Source organism: Ochotona princeps, chromosome 1, assembly GCF_030435755.1.
Source record: "Ochotona princeps isolate mOchPri1 chromosome 1, mOchPri1.hap1, whole genome shotgun sequence".
Taxonomy (NCBI): domain Eukaryota; kingdom Metazoa; phylum Chordata; class Mammalia; order Lagomorpha; family Ochotonidae; genus Ochotona; species Ochotona princeps.
Genome location: NC_080832.1, coordinates 117,812,838 through 117,840,116, shown reverse-complemented (window position 1 = coordinate 117,840,116; position 27,279 = coordinate 117,812,838). Strand labels below are relative to the sequence as shown.

The 27,279-nt window shown below is 38.5% G+C and overlaps 2 protein-coding genes and 1 non-coding gene across 4 annotated transcripts; 2 read left to right on the top strand and 1 right to left on the bottom strand.

Annotated features, from left to right (window-relative positions):
* The first annotated feature begins 13,072 nt into the window (after positions 1-13,072).
* LOC101527606 (olfactory receptor 14J1) lies at positions 13,073-14,139 on the top strand. 2 transcript variants are annotated; one of them, XM_058666731.1, is made up of 2 exons: positions 13,073-14,002; positions 14,036-14,139. In XM_058666731.1, exons 1-2 carry the CDS (start codon positions 13,100-13,102, stop codon positions 14,063-14,065), a joined length of 933 nt encoding a protein of 310 aa, XP_058522714.1. In that variant the 5' UTR covers positions 13,073-13,099; the 3' UTR covers positions 14,066-14,139. The 2 variants fall into 2 exon arrangements, with proteins under 2 accessions (XP_058522714.1, XP_004598433.1); XM_004598376.2 differs by having other exon boundaries at positions 13,073-14,065.
* Positions 14,140-22,791: 8,652 nt separating this feature from the next.
* On the top strand, positions 22,792-23,748 carry LOC101520955 (olfactory receptor 14J1-like). The gene has a single exon (XM_004598425.2). It carries the CDS (start codon positions 22,792-22,794, stop codon positions 23,746-23,748), a length of 957 nt encoding a protein of 318 aa, XP_004598482.2.
* A 563-nt stretch (positions 23,749-24,311) lies between these two features.
* Positions 24,312-24,418, bottom strand: LOC118758370 (U6 spliceosomal RNA). The gene has a single exon (XR_004995667.2). It is a non-coding gene; the product is annotated as a U6 spliceosomal RNA (small nuclear RNA).
* Between the last annotated feature and the right edge of the window lie 2,861 nt (positions 24,419-27,279).

Sequence of the window (27,279 nt, the reverse complement as noted above, 5' to 3'; positions counted from 1 at the left end):
TCTCTGAAACTAAGACCCAAGCAGTCATGAAGGATGTGTTTTGAACATGCAATTAATGATCAAATAGTAGAGCAACTGAAAATGAAAATGTTCACAAATGAAACAATCAAGGCTTAGTGAAAATTCACCTCACACTTATCACATACAGGAAAAACTACTTTTATCTGTAGGTGGTACGTTCCAAGACTTATATACATGCGTAAAATTTCAAGTAATACTAAAATCTTATCATTTAATATCTTTACCATTTTAGCAAAACTGTGGGCATGCTTTTTACAGTATGAGGTTTAACCACGAAAACTACTATGAATTTCTCTTTTGTTCTTCACACTTACACAGACAGAAAATTAATTCTTACCATAGACCTTAGCAACTCTATCAAATCGTTGTTCTTTTTGTTTTAAAGTTGAACATCTTTAGCCTTTCATTTAAAGGAAGTTCTTTATGGCTTCTCTTTGAGATATCCAAAGTGCCAGCATGCCTGCCCTATCATTTTGGAGCCATTACTAGGTAAACTAAGGGTCATTTGGACATAAGTACTATGATACTACGACAACTAATCCAGTAGTCAATGCAGCTCCTAACTGACTAGCAGGAAAGCTTCTCTCTATAGTATGGAGATTGGACAGAGGGATGAATGATTACTGCAAAATGACAGAGCAGATCTGTAAAAGATTTCATGATGTAATGAAATTTTATACGGCAAGTAATCTTAAACTTATCTTTTGTGTTTTGTGACATTCTCCCTGTAATATTTTTCCAAAATTTATAACCATGGTTTTGGAAAACATTAAAATGTTTAACATAATAATAATATCATGAATTTATAAAATACAGTATGACATTCTGATATAGGTATATAACATAAGCAATCTATATGTAATTCACATTTCTTTGTCATTAGTTTACAATTATAGGCACAACAAGATTACATTCAATATTTCATGCTCTCACTTTAGTATGGCCATTAATCTGTTTGACAGAAGACCCCTATAACCGCTTTTAAAAATGGAATCTAATCAGTCAGTGTATCTTCTCTTTAACCCAAACAATCAATCTACTTTCAGGAGAAAAAAAAGCACATGTAAAAAAAATCAGAAATTTTATGAAACTTACCATAATTTTTTTAATAACTGAATTCAAGTGATATTGGAAATGCTTCTTTTCAGAAAACATGTCAGTAGATATTGACATCCATTAGCCATTTCTCAACATTCAATGTCTCATTATTCTCAAAGACTTTCTTATGGCCTGGGAGGCAAGTGATATCAAGATACAACTAACTCAACAGCATATCATAGGAATGTGAGAAGAGAAATTAATACTGAAAAGTGATGAATTCATTTATTAATCATTTTGCAAAACATATTAGTCAATCTTCTGCTCACATATGCAACACATTGTACAAATCAATGAGTCAAGGTCAATACAAATAGAATATACCGCAGGAGAAGAAATAGTGTTACTCTTTGGATACTAAACAGTGATTGAGAAACATAACATGGAAATATTCTAAGTTAACAAAATTGAATCTTCAAGAATTAATGTGTCATGAGGCTCACCATATATGAAAAAAAAGAAAGAAGAAAAGAAGGAAGGAAGGAAGGAAGGAAGGAAGGAAGGAAGGAAGGAAGGAAGGAAGGAATCAATCTTCCACCCACTGGATCACTCACTCAATGTCTTCCAAGGTGAAGGCAGGGACTCAAATACTGAGTCATCACTTGATGCTTTCCCAAGTGCGTTGGCAGGTAGTTAGGACCTGACTGGTACTCTGAGATGCCACCATCAGAAATAGGGACTTAATCTGCTGCTGCACCTTGCCAGTAACATATTCACATTCTCTCCTCTCTGAAACATGTTCCCAGGCTTTCTAACACTATTCTTTCTGAAGTAAAATCTATCCATTAGTACACTTAACTATTTTTATTTATTTCAATTGTCTACTTGCAAAAAACAAAAAGAAGATCACTGATAAACATGAGCAATCTTATGAAAATCCTTCTGTGTATTTTATTCATTAATTTGGTGGAATAAATGTACAGATGGTGTGACTTATGAGATGTAAATTAAATTTAATTAAATTGCTGTGTTAATAGGAAATGTCAATGATGAGTCCAACACTTCGCTAAAAAAAATAAGACCTTGTGGTTATAATTATTAGAAATTGGATTTCAGACAAAGCATATGTAAAATTATCTCACGAAGAGAGAACACCATCAGAAATTTAGATTATTCCATGCTGTGGGGCACTTCAAATGAACTTCCCGTCTTCTACACATATCAGCATGACTCCGTCTTTTACCAGTTAACTTATTCATCTGCATCTTATTGCTTCTTTCTGTATCACTGGTTATCTCCAAGCACATGCTGTGCCCTTTCCTTTACTGTGTCCATTTGAATACTCCAGGAAATATTGCCTCTCAACGTAAATGTGTCTCAAGCCCACATAGTGTTATGGTTTGCATCATCCATATTCTCAACGCTAGGCTTTGGACATGTTAAGTGATCAGGAAACATTCTCAACACACCTGAGTCCAGAACTGCCTCTGATTTACATGGACTGCTATGGACCTTCATTCTCCTAAAAAGAGCAAATCTCAATTTCATGTTGTAAATACAGTGAATGCATCTACTTCCTGCACTCCCAAGGGTGAGGCAGATGAAGCAAGTGCTAGGAAGAGGTTTTTGCATACATTTTTGAAGGTTCTTGGTTATATAAGAGAAGACTCAATTTCCTCAGTTTTCATATAGAAAAAGATACAACATATTACAAAACTTTTTGAAAGATTTGTTTATTTGAAAGAAAGAATTTATGGGGAGGGAAAGGGAAGACAGGAAGACAACTTCCATCTTCTGACTCACTGTCTCAGTACCCACCACAGGCTGGGCTTCATCTGAGCCTCCCACATGGGTGCAGGAGCCCAAGCTCCTGAGTCATCCTCTGCTGCTTTCCCGGATGGCTCAGCAGGGAGCTGGATCGAAAGTGGAGTAGCCAGGACTCCAACAAGCACCCCTAAGGATACTGGCATCTCAGTTAAGGGGTTTTACTTGCCAGCCCCCAATTTTTTCTTACAGTGTTTCTCACAATTCATTTCTTGTTTATAAAATAAAATATATTCTAAATGTGAAATATGCTAATTTATTCAGCATATTATTCATGTATTTCTTAGAGGTTGTGTCTTATGGGGTATTTGAGATCATTCAACTAAGACTATATTCTGAGCTTGCAGTTTCACCTAGCAGTTCAGATAAAATTCAAAATAACTGAAAAACAAAATTACTGTTTATATTGAGTCTAACAGATCTGTTGTGTAGTGAACTTGAATGCATTTTTTATTTTTTTTTATTAAATTTATCTGTAACTTTGATTTAAAAATAAGTAAACATACCTTTAAAACAGTAGTCCAACCTGAACATAAAACATTGATTATTTTTAATTACAAAGTGAGAGAGAGATAAAGAGAATGTAACTCTACGCTAGAAGGCAGGAGCCTCTGCAATGACCAGAGCTGAGCCAATCCGAAGCCAGGAGTCAAGAGCCTCTTACGGGTTTCCCGCACAGGTGCAGGGTCCCAAGGCTTTGGGCCATCTTCGACTGCTTTCCCATACCACTAGCAGAGAGCTTGGTGGGAAACAGGGCCACTGAGATTGGAACCAGCGCTCATATGCGGTCCTAGCACGTGCAAGGGGAGGACTGTAGCCACTAGGCTACTGTGCCGTGCCCACTCTCTTTAATGACTTGATAGAATTCTCCAGTAAAATCATCTGGGCAGGGCAATTTCATTTATGAGAGTTTTAAAGTTCTGAATAGAATTTTCTTAAATTAAAAGACCATTCAAATTATATTGGATCAGTATTATAGATTGTACTCTCATTTTTAATGAAAATACTTAGCGAAGCTTTTAAGGAAAGTAGTTTGTATGAATTGTTAAATTTACTTGTGTAAGTCTATATTCAGTATTTCTTTGGATGTATTCAGGGACATTAGTAGTGATGTTTGAATTTCAAATACGGTAGTTTGTTTTTTTATCTTTTTGTCACTTTTATCAAACTGCTTAAAGAATCAGCTCTGCATCATTGATTTTCTTTATTGGTATTCTGTCTTTTTTTAAAAAGATTTATTTTTTTTTTTATTACAAAGTCAGATATACAGAGAGGAGGAGAGACAGAGAGGAAGATCTTCCGTCCAATGATTCACTCCCCAAGTGAGCTGCAATGGCTGGTGCTGTGCTGATTCGAAGCAGGAACCAGGAACCTCTTCCGGGTCTCCCACACGGGTGCAGGGTCCCAAAGCTTTGGGCCATCCTCGACTGCTTTCCCAGGCCACAGGCAGAGAGCTGGATGGGAAGTGAAGCTGCCGGGATTAGAACCGGCGCCCATATGGGATCCCGGGGCATTCAAGGTGGGGACTTTAGCCGCTAGCCCACTGTGCCGGGTCTGGTATTCTGTTTTGAAATTCATTTATTTCTGTTTCTTATTGTTTCCTTCCTTCTGTTTGCTTTGGCTTTGTTTTGTTCTTTTTCTGAACTCTTTGGGTGAATGTTTAGATGGGTTTACCTTTTTGTTTGCTAATAAAAATATTTTACTACTAAAAGTTTAAAAAGAAGAAGGCAGGAGCTTCTTCAAGTCTCCTGCTTGGGTGTCAGGAGCTCAAACACCTGGGCCATCTTCAACTGCTTGTCGGAGGACATTAGGGGGCGCCAAAAGGAAGCAGAGCAGCTGGGACACAAACTGGCTCCTGTGTTGGATGTTGACATTCCACACAGCAACTTTACAACACAGGCCCCAGTTTGAGCTTTGTTTATTTCGTATTAGCTCCCACATATATGGTATTTATTTTTCTGTTGGTGGTTTATCTCACTCAAGGTGATGCCCTACAGTTTCATTCATTTTGCTACAAATGACAAAATGTTGCACTTGATAGCTCATTATTATTCCATAGGCAATAAAAGAGAAAGCTATTCCAAAACACTTTCTCTTTATCTATTGATTTGATAATTGACACTTTGGTTGTCTCCATATTTCCGCTGTCAGAAACTGTTGCTATAATCATGATCTTTAATACAATGAGTTTACAACACTGGAGTATATACCCAACAATGGGTTTGTGTGGATTATAGGGCAAGTCTGTTTCCAGGTTTTAAATCATGTTGTCTTCCATAATCACCATAGTAATTCATATCGCTACCAAGAATGTGTAAGAACTCACTCACCTCCACAACTTTGCCAGTTTGTTACTTTCTGTGTTATGATAACAGCCATTCAGACAGGAGTGAGTTATTATCTCTTGGTGGTTTTAATTTGCACTTCTTTGATGGCTAGTGATATTGAGCATTTTGCTTTTCTTTCGTGAGAGTTGTCTATTCAACTCCTTTGCCAATTTCATAACGGGAGTGGTGTTTTTGTTAATATGTTTGATTGTTGATATATTCCGGATATTAACCATCTTTTGTTAGATATGCAACTTGATGATATTTTCTCCCTTTCAAATAGGTGTTTGATTGTTTTTGTGCTGTATTGAACCCTCTGAGTTTTAGACAATCCCAATTGCCTAGCTTTGCTTTTGAGATCGTATTCAAAAAGTTATACCTACAGCAATGACTCTGTTTCCCCTATGTTTTATTCTAACATCTTCGTAGTTTGCAGTGCTGTATCCAAGTCTTTGATTCATCTTCAGTTGATTTCGTATGTGGTTAGTGGTATTTGGTGATGGATCTCATTTCATTCTCCCACATCCAGTTTTGTCAGCAGCACTCATAAAAAAGACTATCCATCCTCTAGAGTGTGTTCTTAGCACTTGAGTCATCAGGAATAAGTTGAGGGCCTGGCACAGTCGCCTAGTGGCTAAAGTCCTCACCTTATACGTACAGGGATCCCATCTGGGCACCGATTCTAATCCTGGCCACCCAGCTTCCCATCTAACTCTCTGCTTGTGGCCTGGGAAAGCAGTTAAGGGCAGCCCGAGGCTTTGGGACCCTGCCCCCGTGTGGGAGACCCAGAAGAAGTTCCTGGCTCCTGGCTTCAGATAGGATCAGCTCTGGCCTTTGCTGCCACTGGGAAGTGAATCATTGGACAAAAGACCTTCCTTTTCTCTCTCCCCTCCCCTTCTGTCTGTGTTTACTTTCCAATAAAAATAAATAGATATTTAAAAGAAAAAGAGTAAGTTGACATTGATTTGATGTTAATGAGTTAATTTTTGGGCTTTCTATTATGTTTAATGTATATGCCAATTTTCATGCCAGTCCCACGATATTTTTTCGACTGTTTTTTTTACTGAAAAGGCAGATATACAGAGAGGAGGAGAAACAGAGAAGAAATCATGAGAACTATGCAATTATAATTTATTTTATTCAAGAAAAATTGAAATTATTTCTAGAAAACTATTTCTTACTATAGAAACGTAACTGTGAGCTTACACTGCAGGAAACAAGTTTGACCAATATTCATTTTTCCCTATCTTAGTGCACAGATAGTAAGTCAGTGCAAGCAACGTGATAATTAATTATTTTCCACAGAGACAATTCCTTGAGGGAGAGTTCCATAAAGTCCAATTGTTCACACTTCGTGTTTACTTCAGTTACACACCTTACGGAACAACTTTGTTCCCTAGAGCTTGGACAGCACTAGCTTAACGTTAGCTATCATGGGCTTTTGGGGAAATTAAAACGTTTCTGGCTCAATGCTCTTGCTCAATCTTATGTGAAAAACCTCTGTCCGTTCCTTAAGTGAAAATTTTAGACTGAGCTTCCAGCTGGTTCTAGAGCAAAGATCCTTCATCTCGGAATCAACTGAGTTTTGTTTCTACTAACTTGAATCAACTCTGGTAAGTGAAACTTGGCCAAATTCTGTAGAATTCATCCAACATCTAACTAGCAGTTGTTCAACTGATTGAAATACAAATTGATTTCACTGGTGACAAATTAAGCTGTTAATGAATGGAGCAATGCTTCTTACTACAGCAGTTTAACTGTGAGCTTACACTGTTAATCATCATAGATACAACCCAAATAAAGATGCAACTCTCTATCCTGAGATTTAATAACAGGCTAAGCAGGCTGGAAAATGCATTGCAATAACCAAATCAATCAAAATTAATATACATTAGAAATAGTTTCGGTTAATGCAATCTAGGCTGTAATTCAGCAGTATTACACATAACGCATTATATGGTATCGGAGAAGTCACCTGAGAGATGTTAGTGGAAAGGCAGTGTGTGAACTTGCTGAGAAATGTATCGTTCATCACCCTGAGTTGTTTCTATATGCTTTTATAATAAACAATGTAAACAAGGAGTTAACAGTGAAATCCAGTATGCTACAAGATACTGTTTTCATCGTTGGTTATCCTGGTGACAGTATTCCAGTTGGGATGGACTAACTTAGAAGTGAAAAACAAAATATTACCAAGACTGACTTCTAAGTGCAAAACCAAAAGGCACTATGACAGATAATAAATAGATTAAAATTTTGATGTTTGAAATCATATTCAAATGAAAGAGAAGTTATGCCATATTTTGAAGTACAGAAGAGGGAGATGGTTACATGTAGCTGTGTGTCAGTCATGAACTTGGATACAATGCCTGAAACTCAGAAGTCCTTTAAATGCCCCTAGTTTAGTAACATGGGCAGAGTGTGTCAGAAAAAGAAAAACCAGTTAACCTGCACTTAACATGTACTTAAAAGAATATTTCTGAGTAAAAAAAAATGACAGAAGACGATCTGAGGACAAATTTTTAAAATACCATCGAGTTTCATTGGTTATGCAGCCGCAGGAACCAGATGAAAATGAATGAAGAGATAGTTAAAGGGGAAGGAGAAATCCAGTAGCAGAGAGCCAATGGAGGAGAGTTGTCTTAGAAGAGAACTAAGTAATATTGTCATATATTTGAGGAAGGAAGTATAAAATAATAGCAATGCAACAATAAATTGAATTAAACATTGGGGTAGTTGTGCATTTACTAGATATGTTTGGAGGACTTGTGTAAACATAATAAACACAGTAGGGAGTTATGGAACTGTATCATAAAATGAATTAAAGTTTAAAAGTTTAAAAGATTTAAAAAGAACAGTGAATTAAGTAAAAATAAGGCACATAGACTAATAGTTTCATTCAGATGTACAACAGATATAACAGAGAAAATGCCATAAGATTAATGGGTTTGGAGTGGAGGATTTTCCTTTTTTTAAGACATATGAGAGAAGAATGTATGAATCTACATATATATGAAAATATATATATAAAAGGGAACCAGCACACTGACAAAGTAGCATTTGAGACAGAGCGAGACTGAACAAAGAGGAGTGGTGTGGTGATGAACATGGGGAATGTCTCTGTCTTAAAGGCAAAGCCTAGAATTGGATGGAATTAGAGAGCTACGGTGGCATTTTCGTGTGCATGTATGTAGAAAATTGAAATGTGTAGCACCTAATTATATATTTCCTCTCTTTGAAGTGATTGGAATGTTACCTGACAGAAAATGACAAGAAAACAAAGAGCGGAATCTTGTCGTGCTAAATTTGAAAAGCTATTTGTCGGTAAATTGTTAGCAGTTTGCGGAGAAATATGAACACCTTTCAATAAAACACAGCTTTTCAGTATATGAGTTTGAAAACTGATGGACAATGTCCAAAAACAGTTCACAGGATAAAATAGACGTAGCATATAAGAAATTAATGAAAAAATAAATTATGTGTTTGAGGAGCAGTTAATACTGAAGAAAACTCATTCTCTGCAGCAACTGAATGTTCAGCTTCATTATAAAAAGAATGATTAAATGGATTAAATGCAACTTGGAAGTTTTCTAACAACACTTCCCTTATTTCATATTTTTCCATTGATAAGCATTTGTCCTCCTTCTTAATTGAGAAGTGATGTACTGATAATAAAATCCTCTATAGTTAATCAAGATACTGTCAAAGAGAAAATTAAAATATATAAGAGGTAATGTTAAGAGCAGAACAGATGGGGTAGCTTGCTAAATTATTTTCCTCCTCATAAAAAAAATTTAATTTGGGGCCCGGCACAATGGGGTAGTGGTCAAAGTCTTCGCTTTGAACGCCCTGGGATCCCATATTGGTGCTGGTTTGTATCCCGGCCACCCAGCTTCCCATCCAGCTCCCTGCTTGTGGCCTGGGAAAGCAGTCGAGGACGGCCCAAAGCTTTAGGACCCTGCACCTGCTTGGAATACCCAGAAGAAGCCCCTGGCTCCTGACTTCAGATTGGCGTAGCACCGGCTGTGGCGGCTGCTTGGGGAGTGAATCATCACACAGAAGATATTCCTCTCTGTCTCTCCTCATCACTGTATATCTGACTTTCCAATAAATATAAATAAATCTTTAAAAAATTAATTTGAAAGCTAAAAGATGGAGACTTTTCTTACATTACATTAGTAATGTATATTAGAAGTGAGAAATAACAAGTGATGTTTTCTATTTTCATGCCACTGACAATAGGGTTTAAAACATTCATCTTTTGTTATAACTTAGGATTTAATACATCCAAATTTTGTTACAAATACCCAAGCTATCATCCAGTAAATGAAATAGGTTAAACCAGGCATTAAGACTGGTTTCAAAGAAGTTATACTTAGAAACAAACAAATAAGAAAATGGTAGAACACATAGAATAAATTTGAAAAAAATAAAAAGATGTTTGCCTTTTCCTTTAATTCTCACAGAGGGGGCAGTGGGATCAGAGGTGATGGATTAGGAATCTTGCAACACTCAGACTATTCCTTGTGGCAAAATGGGTTTCCTAAAAACTAGTTTCCAATAGCTCTCCAAATAAATTGTAGCAGAAACAAAAAGATGTTAAAGTTACTTTTATCTTTTTCCTATTGCTTAGGGATTAGCAAATGAAACAAATCACTATATATGATTAAGCAATTAATGTTACTTGATCACTAAGCTGTTGTTTGCATAAAAATAAAATTTGTATGCCAACTTAAATACTTAGTGCCCATATAAGGCATTGCAAAAGATAGAAAAAATGGCCATAGACAAACCAAAGATAGTGTTTGGTCACAAAACCCAGTAAAAATAAGTCCTTGGCCTTTCAAACCTCAACATCCAAAAATATTTTTTGTATTTCATAGATACAATTCTAAGAAAATAACCAGACGTCCCTCTCTCTCCTCTCAATATCCCCTTTTTGATGTCTTCCTTTTTTTGTCTTTAATTTTTGCAATAACATGTTTCCCATTTACTTTATAATCATAAATCTAATACAGCATTAACCATCATGCTCAACAAGTAAAAAGTAAAATCAGTGTTCCGTAGGAGTACAGACAAGGTTTACTTCACTTTAAAAATTTCTCTTTCCAGTCCAAATCAATTAAATCTAATCTTTGGGAAATTGCAAGAATCTTCCAGAAGCAAGAAATATAATCACTCTTTAAGCTAACAGCTCTCCTAGGTTTGCTTCTGAGCTTTCCCAGATCCATGCGTGAAGTAGGATCAGTAACCTCACTTTAGATGGTTAACAAAGCAAACTTTAGTGTATCATTGTAATACCAAGGTACAATGTATAAATGTAATAATTTAGATAGCTGTATCATTTTCACTGACTTTATAGAGGATTAAGACTTCATCAATTCAATTTCTCCAACATTTTTTGAACATTTATTTATTTGAAAAACAGAGGCAAGAACGAGAACGAGAGCCAGAGTGAGTGAAATAGAGCAAGAGAAAGAAAGAGAGAGAGAGAGAGAGAGAACTTCATTCAATGGTTTACTCCCTAAGTTGTCATAACAACCTGGTCTCCTGCATGGTTGTTGTCCCAGTTCACCTCTAATTCTCCAATTCACACCGTTTAAACTCTGCTCCAGCCTATTTGGCTGAATATCTTTTCAACTGAATGCTACCTAACAATAACAGTGATGAATCTGTCTTGATTTCTGTAGATTCATGCCACATATACTGAGTTACTTAGCATATAGATGTTCACATATTGAATTTGGGCAAAAACTACAAAAGGTCGTATTCTGAACATCATAGTTAGAAATGTTGAAATTCTAAAAGATCAAAAATTCCTAAAATCTATCACTTGCAGTCTTTGAAGATATGCATCAGAAGTTTTGGAATTCTGTCACACAGTAGCGTGACTATAAATGATATTAATGTGCTGTGTATTTCTTTATTTAAACCATTAGAAGATAGGAAAAAACAGGGGCCAGTGCAGTGGTCTAGTGGTTAAAGTACTTATCCTTGAATGCGCCAGGATCCCATATGGGCACTGGTTCTAATCCTGGAAGCCCCCTTCCCATTCAGCTCCCTGGGAAAGCAGTCGAGGACAGCCTAAAGCCTTGGGATTCTACAACTGCAAGGGAGACATGGAAGAGGATCCTGGCTCCTGGTTTTGGATCGGCTCAGCTCCAGCCATTGTGATCACTTGGGGAGTGAACCGTTGGACGGAAGATCTTCCTTTCTGTCTGCCCTCCTCTCTGTTTCTGTATATCTGACCTTGCAAAAAAATAAATAAATCTTTTAAAAAATATATATAGGAAAAAATAAATTTAAAATTCATGAAAAGAAATTAGATTGTTTTTGAAAGCATATGTATTTGAGAAGCATGTTAAAACATGGCAAAACACTATAGACAACTTTGCATAATAAAATTGGCAGCAATAAACATTTTTTGCAAAAATAAACATTCAGACATACTATGAAAGTCATGTGGATATGACAAGAACAGCTAGAACATCCTCAAGAACAATTATAGAAAAAAAAAGAAAATGTTTAAAAGCGTATTACTGTGGTTGATAATTGTGCATCCACTTTTATAACAGCAGTCATATGGAATAATACTCTGCCGGCTCTATCTTCAGACCAGAGAAGGTCTCCCCAAAAGCCATTGAACTTATCTGGACAATAAGATGCTGGACTTTATGCTTGGTAGATGCTTGCAATGAAAGAATCTCAACTGAACTTGAACTGTGGTAATGCAACAAGGTGGAGGAATCCACCATGGGGGGAGGGTTTTGGGAGGGGTGGGGGAATCCCAGTGCCTATAAAACTGTGTCACATAATGCAATGTAATTAATTAAAAAAAAGAAAGAAAATTTCCCTGAGATTTCTAGAATTTAAAAAATGTAAGTAAAAATAATGAACATTGGGAAAAAAAAGACAACTTAAGTCTCAAAAAGATGGACTAAAATCCACAATTCACCACTCCACTTGCAGCAGCCTGAAGAGATTGTGAGTCATTTTATTTTACATTGATATAGATGTACTCAAAAGACATATCCTCATTCACTGATATCTCAATGCTTTTATACACATGCACAATGCTTGCACACGAAGTTAAGGTTGTGATAAGCAACTTTTGATTTCCAAAAAATTAAGATGAAAAAATAGAAATGTAAAGATTTTTATGTAATTTGTAATTTCAGTGTTGGAAATATTATGAAACTGAATTTATATTACAGATAATTCTAAAAACACTAACAATAGGAACTAGTGGGAAAAACTAAAGATAAAAGAGGAATGACTACATGAAAAATCTTTGTTGGGGATAGATGACAGGTAATTGTGCACAGCTCATGTGCAACAACTGGTCAACTTTCATACTCATTACCTACATTGTGAAGACTTCTTTGCAGTGATAGCAGCTGTTTTACTCATAGGCTATAAGCCACCTCAAAAAAATTCATGATCATTTTCTCCTGACGTGGTTCTTTTTGAAATCTTCCACAATTTGATATAAACCAGCATGAATATTTCCTCTCAAATGTTGCCCTTTTTGTGAGCTATGCTTCTGTGTTGTCTTTGGTATTGAGAAATCTGTTTTGTGTAGGCTCCGGACAGATCACAGATGTTGCAGAGAGAAGACCGGGACAAATTGGGAACTGTGACTTTGAGGATTTAACTTCTGCAGGATTTCAAATCTGGGATGTGAATTTCTGGGATTGTGATTTTAAGGATGTTTTACTATAGAAATTTTGACATTGGGAGATTTTAATTTAAAAATCACAGGTTTCAAGATTGTGTTTCAGAGTAACAACATTAAAATACACTAGATAATATACATTCTTTCCTGATGCTGACTTTTTTTTTTTTTTTGCTTCCTAGGTAGAGCTAAATTTTATATCTTCAGAGTGACCATGGTCAACGTAACCTCAGTAAGTGGTTTCTTCCTCATGGGATTTTCTGATGACCGTCAACTTCAGATTTTACATGCACTGCTCTTTTTGGTAACATATCTGCTGGCCTTGACAGGCAACCTCCTCATTATCACTATCACTACCTTAGACCACCGTCTCCATTCCCCCATGTACTACTTCTTGAAGCACCTCTCTCTCCTGGACCTCTGTTTCATATCTGTCACAGTCCCCCAGTCCATTGCTAACTCTCTTACGAATAACGGTTACATTTCTCTTGGCCAGTGCATCCTTCAGGTTTTTTTCTTTATAGCTCTGGCCTCATCCGAAGTGGCCATTCTCACGGTGATGTCTTACGACCGTTATGTAGCTATCTGTCAACCACTGAAGTATGAGATGATCATGGATCCTGCTGCCTGTAGGCGTGCAGTGATGGCTGTGTGGACCGCAGGGGGCCTCTCTGGACTCCTGCACACGGCCGTTAACTTCTCCATACCTCTCTGTGGGGAGAAAGTCATTCACCAATTCTTCTGTGATATTCCTCAGATGTTAAAACTAGCCTGTTCTTATGAATTCCTGAATGAGATTGCAGTGGCCACGTTCACAACCTCAACAGCCATTGCCTGCTTGATCTCCATCGTGCTATCATACATTCACATCTTCTCAACAGTGCTGAGAATCCCATCAGCAGAAGGGCGGACCAAGGTTTTCTCCACCTGCCTACCACATCTGTTTGTAGTCACGTTCTTCCTTTCAGCGGCGGGCTTTGAGTTTCTAAGGCCCCCTTCAGATTCCCCATCAGCCATGGACCTCATGTTCTCCATATTCTACACTGTCATACCTCCAACACTCAACCCCGTCATCTACAGCTTGCGGAATGAAGCCATGAAGGCTGCTCTGAGGAAGGTGCTGTCAAAGGAAGAATTTGTTCAGAGAAAGATGCTTTTAAAGGCCATATTCAAAATCTAAGGAAACAGGCAAATAAGGCATTGATAGCATGCTTCACACAGGAAGAGGGACTCTCTTCACAGGCCTCCACCCTCTGAACTTCATAATTGTTATGCGCTTCTCTAAAGTAATTTTGCAAAATGTAAGAAGTCTTGTTATAAGACTTTTTATGCTCCTTCTTTCAATTCTGTAACTTTGAAACATCTTTTAAGAATTCTTATTTAAAAAAAAGGTAGTTAGCTTGAGCATGGGTGACATAACGTAAGGTAGATTGTTTTAATAAATAATTTCCAGACTTCCATCAGATAAACTAACTTTATTTTTGTAATAGTATATGCGGGTAAGAATTTCGCAGTGAAGTACAAGCTATCTTAACAAATATCTTTATTCGGTTTTTCTTCACATTAAATATTATAATCGTTATTTCCACAATTCATCTGGTTCTTAGTTAAAATATGTATACATAAAAATGTATAAAAATATTTATAACACATGTGTACAAAGCATATTTATACTCACTTTTCCTTGAGGATTCTTTTGCAATTCTTATTGTGACTCAGTGTCCTCACTCTATTGAGGACACTAAATTGAGATATTTTCTTGATATTTATAAAATAAAAATAAATGGAGTTGTGATTCCAACTAATATTTCTCTGATTATTTCTCAAATTCAGCTGATTCTGTATCTATTTGTTCAAATTATTTATAGACATAATCTATAAAAGCAATAATGCATGATGACAATTTACTGAGATACTTCTACCCATCAGGCATCTACTTTTCCAGTAGAGGGAATGTTTGTGTTAATTAATTCCTTCTACTTATCCATGGAAGAGTTCGACTAGATGAAATTACACAGTGAAGATGCCTCCGTCACTCATATAAGAGACAAACTGAGAGGGACGTCTCCTATGGGCACGCGTTTTGAATCTGGAGGTCTGGTTCATTTCTGTTAGGTAATACTGAGACATTTTAGAGGACTCAAATCACAGGAGAATGAAGCTGGACCAGTTTTCATACGTGTGGAATAAAGTAAAATAAATGTTCTGATGGCAAGGAAGATGACCAAGTGCTGAGTAACAGGGCTATGCTATAATTTGTATGCCTTTTTGTGATTAACACAAGTAGATAGAAAATGTGTTAAGGGTGATTAGCCCGATTTCTGTTTGTGGACATTAAATACAAACCCAGACTAGGAGACATAACAATATAAAATTTGTTTCCTGCAGTCAGTCTCCCATCAGGAACTTCCAGACTGTTTGCAATTCCCCATTGTCACAAATGATGCTGAAATGTATGTTTTCATCTAAGTGTCTTCATTGATGTCTAAGATTAATTTGAGAAACATACCTGGATCATAACTGTTCAGTTCCAAAGTATAGGAGACTTAACCACACTGCACTATTTGATCAGAGGGCTTACACCAAGGAGATTATTCATAACGAACATTTATCTTTGTTCAAGTGGGTAAAAATCCAAGTACTTGAGGCCAGTCCCGTGTCTCACAGGTTTACATGTCTAACTCCATATTACAGCACCAGACAGCAAGGCCTGGCACAGCTTCCCTGATTCAAACATTACACATGTCACATATCACTGAGGGAGAGAATGAAGCACACTTGTGTGTTTCTGCTGGGGTAGGACATTTGGAAGCATGCACCCAGTCTCTACTGGACTTTCCACAGGTAAATTTTTCATTTGCGAATTTTGAAACCAGAATTTTCAGTGGATTTGTTGGGGGGAAATGGGTGGACACACAGATACACACATACACAAATATTACATCACATCTAAAATAGTTCCTAAAGTTAACATTCTAAAGCATATATCATCATGTAGAAGCACTTGTTTAAATTCCCTGTATCCAAGGTTCTGAATTCTCTCCATAAAGAATGTAAATAAATACTCGCTAGTAGTGATTATAAAAATCCATTTGGATATATACATGTGTCTAACTATGTAATAACATAAACCAAGGGCAATGTAGAGAGGAAGGAGTCATACCTTTTCTTTCCTTCTTTACCTGCCATGAAAGCACCTTGGACTAGATCTCCAGGTAGTCAGGTTTAGGGATTGCTTCTATTTTTTTTTTTTTATCAGAATAACGCATAGGTAGAATCATAAGAAAAAAATAAAGTGAAAATTTAAAACAGAGGAGGACATGAAACAAATGATCAGGTTAACTAGCTGTCAGAAACAAACCAAAACCACGTTGAAGTTCTAGCCAAGTCCAGTGAGATTGGTCTACATTCAGAACTCTACTAGCAATACCTGCTTGCATTAATGTGGGAAGAAGGGTACTCTCCTTCACTGTTGGTGCGAGTGTAGGCTAGTATATCACTATGGAGTCAGTATGGAGAGTGCTAAGACAACTGAAAACAGACTTGCCATATTACCCAGCTATCCTACTGCCAGGATTAGATACAAAGCAAATGAGACACGTATATCTCATATGTATGTATATGTACATGAGAAGGGGAGCTGCACTCCTATATTTACAGAAGCACAATCTACAATACCAAAGACATGGGATAACCCAGATGTCCATCCAAGGAGGAGTGGACAAGGAAACTGTGGTACATCTATTCTGTGGAATACTACTCAGCCACTCATACCTTTTCCATTGTATAAACACTTCTTTATTGAGTGGTTACTGACCATTGAAGTTTCATTTGGACTTTGCCTATTCTCATATGGATCATTTTTTCTCATTGATTTGTAAGAAGTACTTAAATGTTTACAATGTTAAACCATATCATTTTATAAACCATATCATTTCTAAGCTTTTCATTACAAACATACATTGACATGCATAGGCATTTTGTTGTTTCTATTGAAATGATCACAGAGTTTTTTTTTTTTTTTACATTAATTCACTCCATTTCCACCATTCTTTCATTCTATAGCTTCACATTCTGTTTGTCTTTACAATTTCCTTTAAAGTAGTTATCTTAATTTCAGATTTGGGAATTTAATGAAATGAACATTTTCTCTTCTGATCAAGTCTTTTTCTGCTATTATAAAAGAATTTCCTTTCCATCAATCTTTCTGTATTGAATTACAACAGATCATACTAGCCTTTTGTGTTTTATTGCAATTGCCTGTGGAGCAAGACACACCAAGGTTGAAATGCCCACAAAAAACTATTCTTCAAACACACTCCCCTCCAAACTCCACCTCCCTCAGAACATCCCAAGAACCTCAACTTATAAAAGGCCCAGCCTGCTGAAGAACTGGGCCTCTGCCACACACTCCTCCTCTCAGAGCACTGGCCCTTGGCCTCCCTCTTTGGAATTACTTTAATAAGTTCAGTTTGGCTGGGAATCCCTACCCCGTCTCTCTCTTTCCTCTTCTACATGTTACCTACAGGATAGTTTGCTCCTAACAGGAGAGGACAAGCAGGAGACCTCCTGACTGTTCATCACTGCATCAGGACCTCTCTCAAAGCCTTGAATAGGTGCTATTTTCACGCTGTATCCACAGAGAAGCCCTTATCACCATAAGATGCTTCAATTAAAGCATCAAAATGTTTACAGTTGTGTGATTGAAAATTTTGGGTGGTTCAAAGACTTTCTTGGAAACCATTTCCAGAGATAAAAGGATGTAGGAGAAAAATAAAACCACAAAATTCCGGATACCAGTCACAGAGGCCTCTGACCCTTTTCACTAATGGTGCTTTTCTGAAAAATGCAGTTAATCACCGAGTGTTATCTTCTGTGGTTCAAATGATACACTGGCCACAATCCACCCTTCCTTCCTTCCTTCCTGTGAATCTTACCATAGCACAAGACAAATTTCTTGAGGACTGTGGGGAGGGAGATCGCTTGTGGCCTGGTGAATGGCTCAGGCAAGCTAACTCACATGGCCTGAAGTGACACCTGACACAGCAATGAGAGTCTTGCAGAAAGAAAACTCCTGATTTAGCTGGTCCACCTGTCTGCACATTAGCACTATGGTGTAAGACATGCCAACTGCATCAGTGATATGTGCCAGTTGTGTAAAGAGCCCACCTCCTTGATTTTGGAGCCCAGCTGGAATCACATGCAAATATTACTGTTGGCCATGCATTTATTTGTTGCAACTCTTGTTTCCACACATCCAACAAGCCACAATCATGCAGTTCTCACTGAGAGGAGAACTGGAATGCACAAACCCAGGCAAGATCTTCAACTATGACTCTACCCTTTGGGCTCCAGCTGCATCTGCAAATCACAGTGAAAACTCCCACATGCTCACCAAACTAGCCCGTGATCTTGCAGCATGACTGGCAGTCAAGGCCCTGTTAAGCCCCAGTACTTCTTTCATCATCACCCCTATCAGAGCCCAGGTAAGCTATGCCGAAGAAGACAAATAAGTTTTTTTTTCCTTCACTACTGTTGTTATTTTCTTCCACTAGTGGCACAGGCATTATGTTTGGGTGTTTTTAAAAAGTCCTCTCAAGCACCTGTAAAGTCAAAACCACAAGTCTTGGGAACATAGCATCATTAACCTTGAAGTTACTTGTCAGCATTTGTGCATTTGTGTGTGTGGGGGTGTGTGTGGGTGTGAGAGAGAGAGAGAGAGAGAGAGAGAGAGAGAGAGAGAGAGAGAGAGAGAGATTGGGGTAAAAATACATCTCCGATGAGCTTAAAATATTTGCACAAAACTGGCATCCATGGTTAAACTCCCAGTCTAGTAATGATCTGCTTCATACTTTGCTCTTCTCACACAGTGCTAATTCTGTGGATGCCTCACCAAATTTAGCCAGTCCTCTAATGGAAAACAGTCCTTGGCCAAGTGTTTTACAGCCATCTGAATCTCTGCCATCTCAATGATATGGAATGTGTAAGGCTTTCTGTCATCATCTTGTTAACATGTTTTATCTGTGGGCTCACTCTCCAAATTGCTACATTAGTTGTGATGGTCCAGGCCAAAGTCAGAGGACTCTAAGACTATTCCGGCTTTCTACCTGGGAGGCTGAAGTCCAATGAACTGCACCATCATCTGCTGTTTTCCAAGGGACATCATTAGGGAGCTGGATCAAAAGTGGAACAGCTGGGGCCTGGCACAACAGCATAGTGGTTAAGGTCCTCGCCTTACACACCCGGGATTCCATATGGGCACCAGTTCTAATCCCGGCAGCTCTGTTCCCTGTCCAGCTCCCTGCTTGTGGCCTGAAAAGCACTTGAGAATGGCCCAAAGCCTTGGCACCCTGCACCTGCATGGGAGACCCAGCAGACCTGCTGGCTTTGGATTGGCTCAGCTCCAGCCGTTGCCGTCACTTGGGGAGTGAATCATCTAGTGGAAAAACTTCCTCTCTGTCTCTCCTCCTCTCTGTATATCTGACTTTGCAATAAAAATAAATTGGTTTTTTTAAAGATTTATTTATTTTTATTACAAAGTCAGATATACAGAGAGGAGGGGAAACAGAGAAGAAGATCTTCCGTCTGACGATTCACTCCCCAAGTGAGTGCAACAACTGGTGCTGCGCTGATCCGAAGCCGGGAACCGGGAACTTCTTCCAGGTCTCCCACATAGGTGCAGGGTCCCAAAGCTTTGGGCCGTCCTTGACTGCTTTCCCAGGCCACAAGCAGGGAGTTGGATGGGAAGTGGAGCTGCCGGGATTAGAGCCGGTGCCCATATGGGATCCTGGCGTGTTCAAGATGAGGACTTTATCCTCTAGGCCACTACGCCGGGCCCAAAATAAATAAATTTTAAAAATAAAAAAGAGGTGGAATAGCTGGCAGTGGTGTTCTGGTATGGGATGCCAGCAATGCAACTTAATTTGCTGCATAACATCGGCTTCTAGGGCTTCAATTTCTAACAGAAAAATAAAGGTAAGTATTGATTTCTACTTGCTCTGGAGGCCTGGAATTAGGGATTCGTTTAGATATGCTCAAAATACTTAAACTTTCCTGTTTGCCATTCACAACTACATGATTTCGTTAGTAAAGTGATTCACCAAGAGTTGGCACTCAAGCCAACAATGTCAAAACCTGGGAGCTTGTCACCTGACACATTCTGAGTCAAAATTCTTGAGTGTGAGGTACAGGTACTGGTGTTTCACCTGTCCACTAAAGTTGGACAAAAACAAGAACTGTAGAAAACAAAGAGAAACAAAAACCCCACATCTTGCCAAGTCATTCCACCTTTGTGTATAAATTTTAGTGGCTTCAAATCCCAGGTGATGAAAGATGTAATTAATTAATGTCATCATTTAGTTCAGCTTTCCAATATAAAGATGTTGAAACAAAACCAAAAAAACAACCAATTCTGTTTTCAAGGGAAGCATGCTTTTAAACATCTGTGTGATTATAAGTAAGGAACTTCCAGAAGCCACTTGATAGTTACCTACACGTGAAGTACATCTGTGGTGAGTTTTCCAACCTCAAATAAAGACGGAGATGCTTTATGAAAAGCTGATAGAATCATTCGTTCTTCAGATTAAGATTACAAAAGCAAGTTTACAATTCTAACGAGGAAGGAAGTTCATTTTCCAGAAAAAAGAATGAATGAATAAAGTCTATATTTTGAATTCATATAAAGGTGCTACAATAATGACCCACTTCAAGAAAATGAGGGAATTGGGGACAGTTGATGATCATGAGTTTATATAAATAAAATGTCAATAACACATTTTTTGAATAGTGTATGTAATACAATGGAGAACAATATCTTTCATGATTAGAGATTCTATATAACTGTGGCTATCTCATTTCACGTTTTCCAGTAGCATTTTTAAATGTTAGATGTAAGAAAGTGGTATGTATTACAAAGGCCAATGATTCAGGGCTCAGATCTCGATTCTGCCAGCTAGGTACTCTGAGCTTAGATTTTTTCCCTAAAAACAAACAAACAAACAAACAAAATAACAGAGCTTAATATATTTACCTCCTAAGAGAAACCCTTATCCATATGGTTTAATGAGAGTTTTAATGTCAATTAATAAATTTCAGGATATTCTGATTGTATTAAAAAGGTGATTGAAATTCACATGTGAGGAGTGAAGAGGCCTTCAAATGTGGCAATTAAAGCAAAAGTTTAATCAGTTACTTTGACATTCTTTTTAAAATAACAGTCTAAATTTAATTATCCCTGTAAGATAGTAAATAGAAATGTAATTTAGCAAATAAATAAAGTAGATATGGAGAATTAGGATGCCAGTTTCACTGAATTTTTTTTTAATTTGATAGTCATTTTATAAGAGGGGAGGAGAGACAGAGAGGAAGAGCTTCCATCCATTGATTTACTCCCCAAGTGGCTGCAATGGCCAGAGCTGCTCTGATCCAAAACCAGGAGCCTCTTCCGGGTCTCCTACACTGCCTCACGGTACCAATGCTGTCCTAACTGCTTTCCCAAGCCACAAGCAGGGAACTGGATGGGAAATCTGTCCACAGGGATACATCCCGAAGCTTCTATCACACCGGGACCAACCAGTTTCACTCTTCACAGAAGTGAGAGGCAGAGTCAGCTTAGATAGTGAGAGGAGAGACTGGCCTTGGACACTAGAAAAAAGAAGCACGTGAGAGTGGCTACGCAGTGACTAGCTGAAGCCGCTCTAAAGAACAGGGATGCGTCATTGGTATCAAAGTCAAGATTCTCCCAGATGTCAAATTACTAAGAGAGAAAAAGGCGTGGTGATATTTCACTCAGGCTTATTACCATAAAGTTCAAAGGAACTGTTTGATATGGCAGATTTTACAGTTCTTTGATAGAACTATCAGACTGAATGAAAACATTCAAGAACATGAAGCTACAAGACCTTGAAGCATCCTCTGCATCTTCCCGGGCCATTAGTAAGGTACTGAATCGGGAGTGGAGCTGTCAGGACTCGAATCAGCACCCATTTGAGATGCTAGCTCTACATGCAGGAGACTAATGTGCTAAGCCAACAATCTGGCTCCTAGATTTTCTCCTACGTTATACATTGGATATGAATAGTTTACTTTCAGATTTAAAATATTTCATCTCAATCATTGTCTTTCTTTTCATTATACTGAACCACCAAAATGACTCAGTGTCTTCAACTGAAAACACATGATAAGAAAAGTTAAAAATGAAGATTCAGAGAAAGCTGTTACACCAGAATATGTTTAATACCATCAGACTAAACCCTGCATCTGAAAATTACATGTAAGTAAATAATCCCTTTGCAAAAGGGTTTTCTCATCATTGCAATGAAATATCCATCAAAAAAATGTTAATTAGAAAAATAACGTACTGAGTTTGGCCTTTGGCTCCACAGCTTCGGAGGGTGTGCCTGCAACAGCACAGTACTTTTCTGATAACAGCTTTACTTGTTACCTTGCCCAACAGGCCAACTCTTCATCTCACTTTCCAATAGTATCTTTCCTCCAAAACAAAGCAATGTGCTGCTGAAATGCAGCTCCTCCAATTTCCAACCCTCTAATCCAGAGCCTGTCACTGCCTTTCTCTTCATCACAACAGGTTTTTCCTGTTGAGAACATGGAGTTACATGTTTTCCTAGGCAGTAACTATAACTCCATTTTCCTGACAGAACCAGTAACTTGAAAATAGTCTTACTCCACTGTCACTACTGATGCCCTGTGATAACTGTGAGCTCCTTGAGCATAAGAAATGCATAATTTCCTCTTTGGCCCCTTGCTCCCAGCATTAAGAACACAGCCATTAGATACGATAAGCTTAAAATTAGTTGTTGGTAAGGAATAAAGTTAATATTTCTGCACTACATTTCTCATATGCTTCTGTCTTCCAGTCATCACCTAGATTTCATCTTCAGAGTGATTATGACAAATGTGACCACAATGGGCGGATTCCTCCTCATGGGGTTTTCTGATGATCATGAGCTGCAGATCTTCTATGCTCTGCTTTTCTTGGGGATCTATCTATTGGCCCTGATGGGTAACTTCACTATTATCATCATCACGATCCTGGACCAGAGTCTCCAATCCCCAATGTATTACTTCTTGAGGCAACTGTCCCTTCTAGACCTTTCCTTGATTTCTGTCACAGTTCCCCAGTCCATTGACAACTCACTGACACACAATGGCTACATTTCGTATGGTCAGTGTATGTTTCAGATTTTCTTCTTCACATCTTTTGCCTGGATTGAAATGGCCATTCTCACGCTGATGTCGTATGACCGTTACGCAGCAATTTGCCTGCCGCTGCGTTATGAGCTCATCATGTGTCCTGCAAACTGTAAGTGGATTGTGATAGCTGCATGGCTAAGTGGAGGAATCTCTGGAATTTTGTACACAGCAGCTACATTTTCCATTAAATTCTGTCGAGCCAAAATAATTCACCAGTTCTTCTGTGATGTCCCTCAGTTGGCAAAGCTCTCCTGCTCCCATGATTACTTTGGGGTGATTGGAGTATCTGCTTTCATGGCTGTGATGGCATTCGTCTGCTTCATCTTTATCATATTCTCCTATATCCACATCTTCTCCACTGTTTTAAGAATACGCTCTGCTGAGGGCCAGTCAAAGGTCTTCTCTACCTGCCTGCCCCACCTCTTTGTAGTCTGTTTTTATATTTCCACAGGAACCTTTGCATATCTAAAACCAACTTCAGATTCTCCAACTGCTTCTGACCTTGTGACATCTGTCTTTTACACAGCAATACCCCCAGTGCTCAATCCTATTATCTACAGTTTGAGGAATGAGGCCCTAAAGGGAGCTTTACGAAAGTCACTATTGCAAGGAGTCTTTACAAGGAGAAAGGTATTTTTCTCCTGTTGTTGATGGCTGTCCAATGTTATCCACCCACGATTTTTCAAAATTTTGCAATGCAGTTTCATAGAGCCTAAAATTTCCCTTCTCCTCTTCCTAAGTCTCCTCACCCCCACCTGTTCCCCCATATTATTACAGTAGTATAGTCCTTCATAAGCAGTCGTAAGTCTGTCATTCTGCTCTTTAAATGTATCCTGACATTGTAGGTATGGACAATGGCAGAGAGTCTATTAACCTATAGTCAAGATATATTGAACAGTTTCATTGGGAATCCATCTTTGATTTGGAAGTAGAGATGCACACTGCATTTTATTTTCAAATCTGTATATGACAGTCTCTATTATAGTTATTATACATCCTGTTACATGAAAAGCCATAAAGCAAAATCAGCAATGAGGAAAAAAATAGGAAACATACAACAATCTGAAGTTATATAATGATCGATGTATTGCTGAAGAAATGAAAAAGAAATCAAAAACCTTTTTGAAGCAAACAACGCTACTTACTGTATGACCTATGAGTCAGCAAAGAAATTAATAACAAAAACCTTTTTTGAAGAAATGAAAATAAAAACAAAAAATATAGAACACTTCACAAATTTGTGTGTCATCCTTGCACAGAGCTCATGATAATTTCCTCTGTATCGTTCCAACTTTAGTATATGTGCTGCTGAAGCAAGCACCAAGCATTCTTTTAATCATTGGTTTTCTTCAGAATGTAATGTTCATAAAAATAGTCAACAGCCTTTTTGTTAGATACATCAAATAATCTTTTTTTTCTGTTAGAAACACTCCGTCTTATTTTTTCACTTATTTAGTCTGTGAAACTATGTTCACGTTACTTCAGATTGAAGCAAACAGTTATAATCTTGTAATACAGGTTTACTACTTCCTTTTATTTTTCTAATAAACAGACATGTACCCACATATACATACACAGAGTCATCAACAATCATAGCACATGTTATAAAAATAACTGCACAGGGCCCGGCGGCGTGGCCTAGCGGCTAAAATCCTCGCCTTGAAAGCCCCGGGATCCCATATGGGCGCCGGTTCTAATCCCGGCAGCTCCACTTCCCATCCAGCTCCCTGCTTGTGGCCTGGGAAAGCAGTCAAGGACGGCCCAATGCATTGGGACCCTGCACCCGCGTGGGAGACCCAGAAGAGGTTCCAGGTTCCCGGCTTCGGATCGGCGCGCATCGGCCCATTGCGGCTCACTTGGGGAGTGAATCATCGGACAGAAGATCTTCCTCTCTGTCTCTCCTCCTCTCTGTATATCTGACTTTGTAATAAAATAAATAAATCTTTAAAAAAATTTTAAAAAATAATAACTGCACAGAAAATAATTTAACAATAACAGGAATAAAATTAAATAATTCACCTACAGTTCTATCTACCATCAACTATTTTTCAATTCTTTTAGTTTTTATATTTACATATATCTTTTAAAATATTTCTACAAATTTGTATGCCATTACTTTGTATACTTAAATAGTTTTAGTATTATAATTTTCTTAAAAGTACTCTGTTGAATGGAATTCCTAGAAAATACTTTCAATAGAACCAACCTATGACATAGAGGGATAAGCAATATATAGGTTCATATTCAAATCCCGACTGCTTTACTTCCCATCCAGCTAATGCATATAGAAAATCATCAGAGGGCCCGGTGACATAGCATAATGGTTAAGGTGCTAGCCTTGAATGCGCCAGGATCCCAAATGGGCGCCAGTTCTTATCCCGGCTGTTCTACTTCCTGTCCAGCTCCCTACTTGTACCCTGGGAGGGCAGGCGAAGATGGCCCAAAGCCTTGGGACCCTGCACCCATGTGGGAGACCCAGAAAAAAGTTCCTGGCTCCTGGCTTTGGATTGGCACGGCACCAGCCATTGCGGTCACTTGGGGAGTGATTCATCAAACAGAAGATCTTCCTCTCTGTCTCTCCTCCTTTCTGTACATCCTCCTTTCCAATAAAATAAATAAATCTTTAAAAAAAATCATCAGAAAATGGCTCAAGTACTTGGAACCCTGCACCCATGTGAGAGACAAAAAAAAAAGAAAAAGAAAGAAACTCCTGGATCCCAGCTTAGGCCTGGCCCAATTTAGCCATTATAGCCATTTATGGAGTCTACCAACAGATGGAAGATTTTTCTTTCTCCCTGCCTCTCCCTCTCCTTCCAGGTAACTCTGCCTTTCAAGCAAACAAATAAAATTTGGGGGGTGGGGGTGGAAGAGCCAGCCTAATGGCTCAACAGGCTAATTCTCCGCATCACAAGCACTGGCATTCCATATGAATGCTGCTCCACTTCCATTCCAGCTCCCTGCTTGTGGCCTGGGAAGGCAGCAGAGCATGGTCCAGAGCCTTGAGAACATGCACCCACATGGGAGATGCAGAAGCTCCTAGATCCTGGCTTCAGATTGGCTCAACTCTAGCAGCTATGGTCATTTAGGGAATGAACCAGTGGATGGAATATCTGTCTCTCCTTCTCTATGTAAATACACTTTTGCAATAAAAATAAATACATCTTTAAAGAAATAAGTAAATCTTTTTTTTAAAGATTTATTATTATTGGAAAGCCGGATATACAGAGAGGAGGAGAGACAGAGAGGAAGATCTTCCGTCCGATGTTTCACTCCCCAAGTGAGCCGCAACGGGCCAGTGCTGCGCTGATCCAAAGCCGGGAACCAGGAACCTCTTCCGGGTCTCCCACGCGGGTGCAGGGTCCCAAAGCTTTGGGCCGTCCTCGACTGCTTTCCCAGGCCACAAGCAGGGAGCTGGATGGGAAGTGGAGCTGCCGGGATTAGAACCGGCACCCATATGGGATCCCGGCGCATTCAAGGCGAGGACTTTAGCCACTAGGCCACGCCGCCGGGCCCAGAAATAAATAAATCTTTTTAAAAATATATTTAACGATTCATCTGTTTTATGTGGACTATTTCTAGTCTTCAAATTCTTTTAAAAGGAGTTATTTATTTATTTATTTATTTATATTTGAAAGGCAGAGTTATAGAGAGAAAGAGGGAGACAAAGAGCAATATTTCATCTGCTGATTCATCCCCAAATGGATGCAAAAGCCAGAACTGGGCTGGTCAGAAGCCAGGAGTCAGAGGTTCTTCTCGGTTTCCCACGTGGGTGCAAGATCCTAAGTACTTAGTTATCCCCTGCTGTTTTCCCAGGCGATAAGCAGAGAGCTGAATCACAAGTAGAACACCTGGAACTCTAATGCTGGTGCCAGAGGTGACAGCTTTACCCACCATGCCACAGTGCCAACCTCTAATTTTTCATTCTTGTTTTAAAATATTTATATATTTTTATTGCAAAGTAGATATATAGAGAGGAGGAGAGACACAGAGGAAGATCCTCCACCAGAAAATTCACTCCTCAAGTGGCCACAACAGCCAGAGCAAAGAGCCAGGAGCTTCTTCTGGGTGTTCCACACAGGTGCAGGATCCCAAGGCTTCGGGCGTTCTCAACTGCTTTCCCAGGCCACAGCAGGGAGCTGGATGGGAAGTGGAGCTGCCGGGATTAGAACCAGTGCCCATATG

Coding starts and splice junctions, on each gene's coding strand:
- LOC101527606 (XM_004598376.2), top strand. CDS start 13,100: ATGGTCAACGTAACCTCAGTAAGTGGTTTCTTCCTCATGGGATTTTCT.
- LOC101520955 (XM_004598425.2), top strand. CDS start 22,792: ATGACAAATGTGACCACAATGGGCGGATTCCTCCTCATGGGGTTTTCT.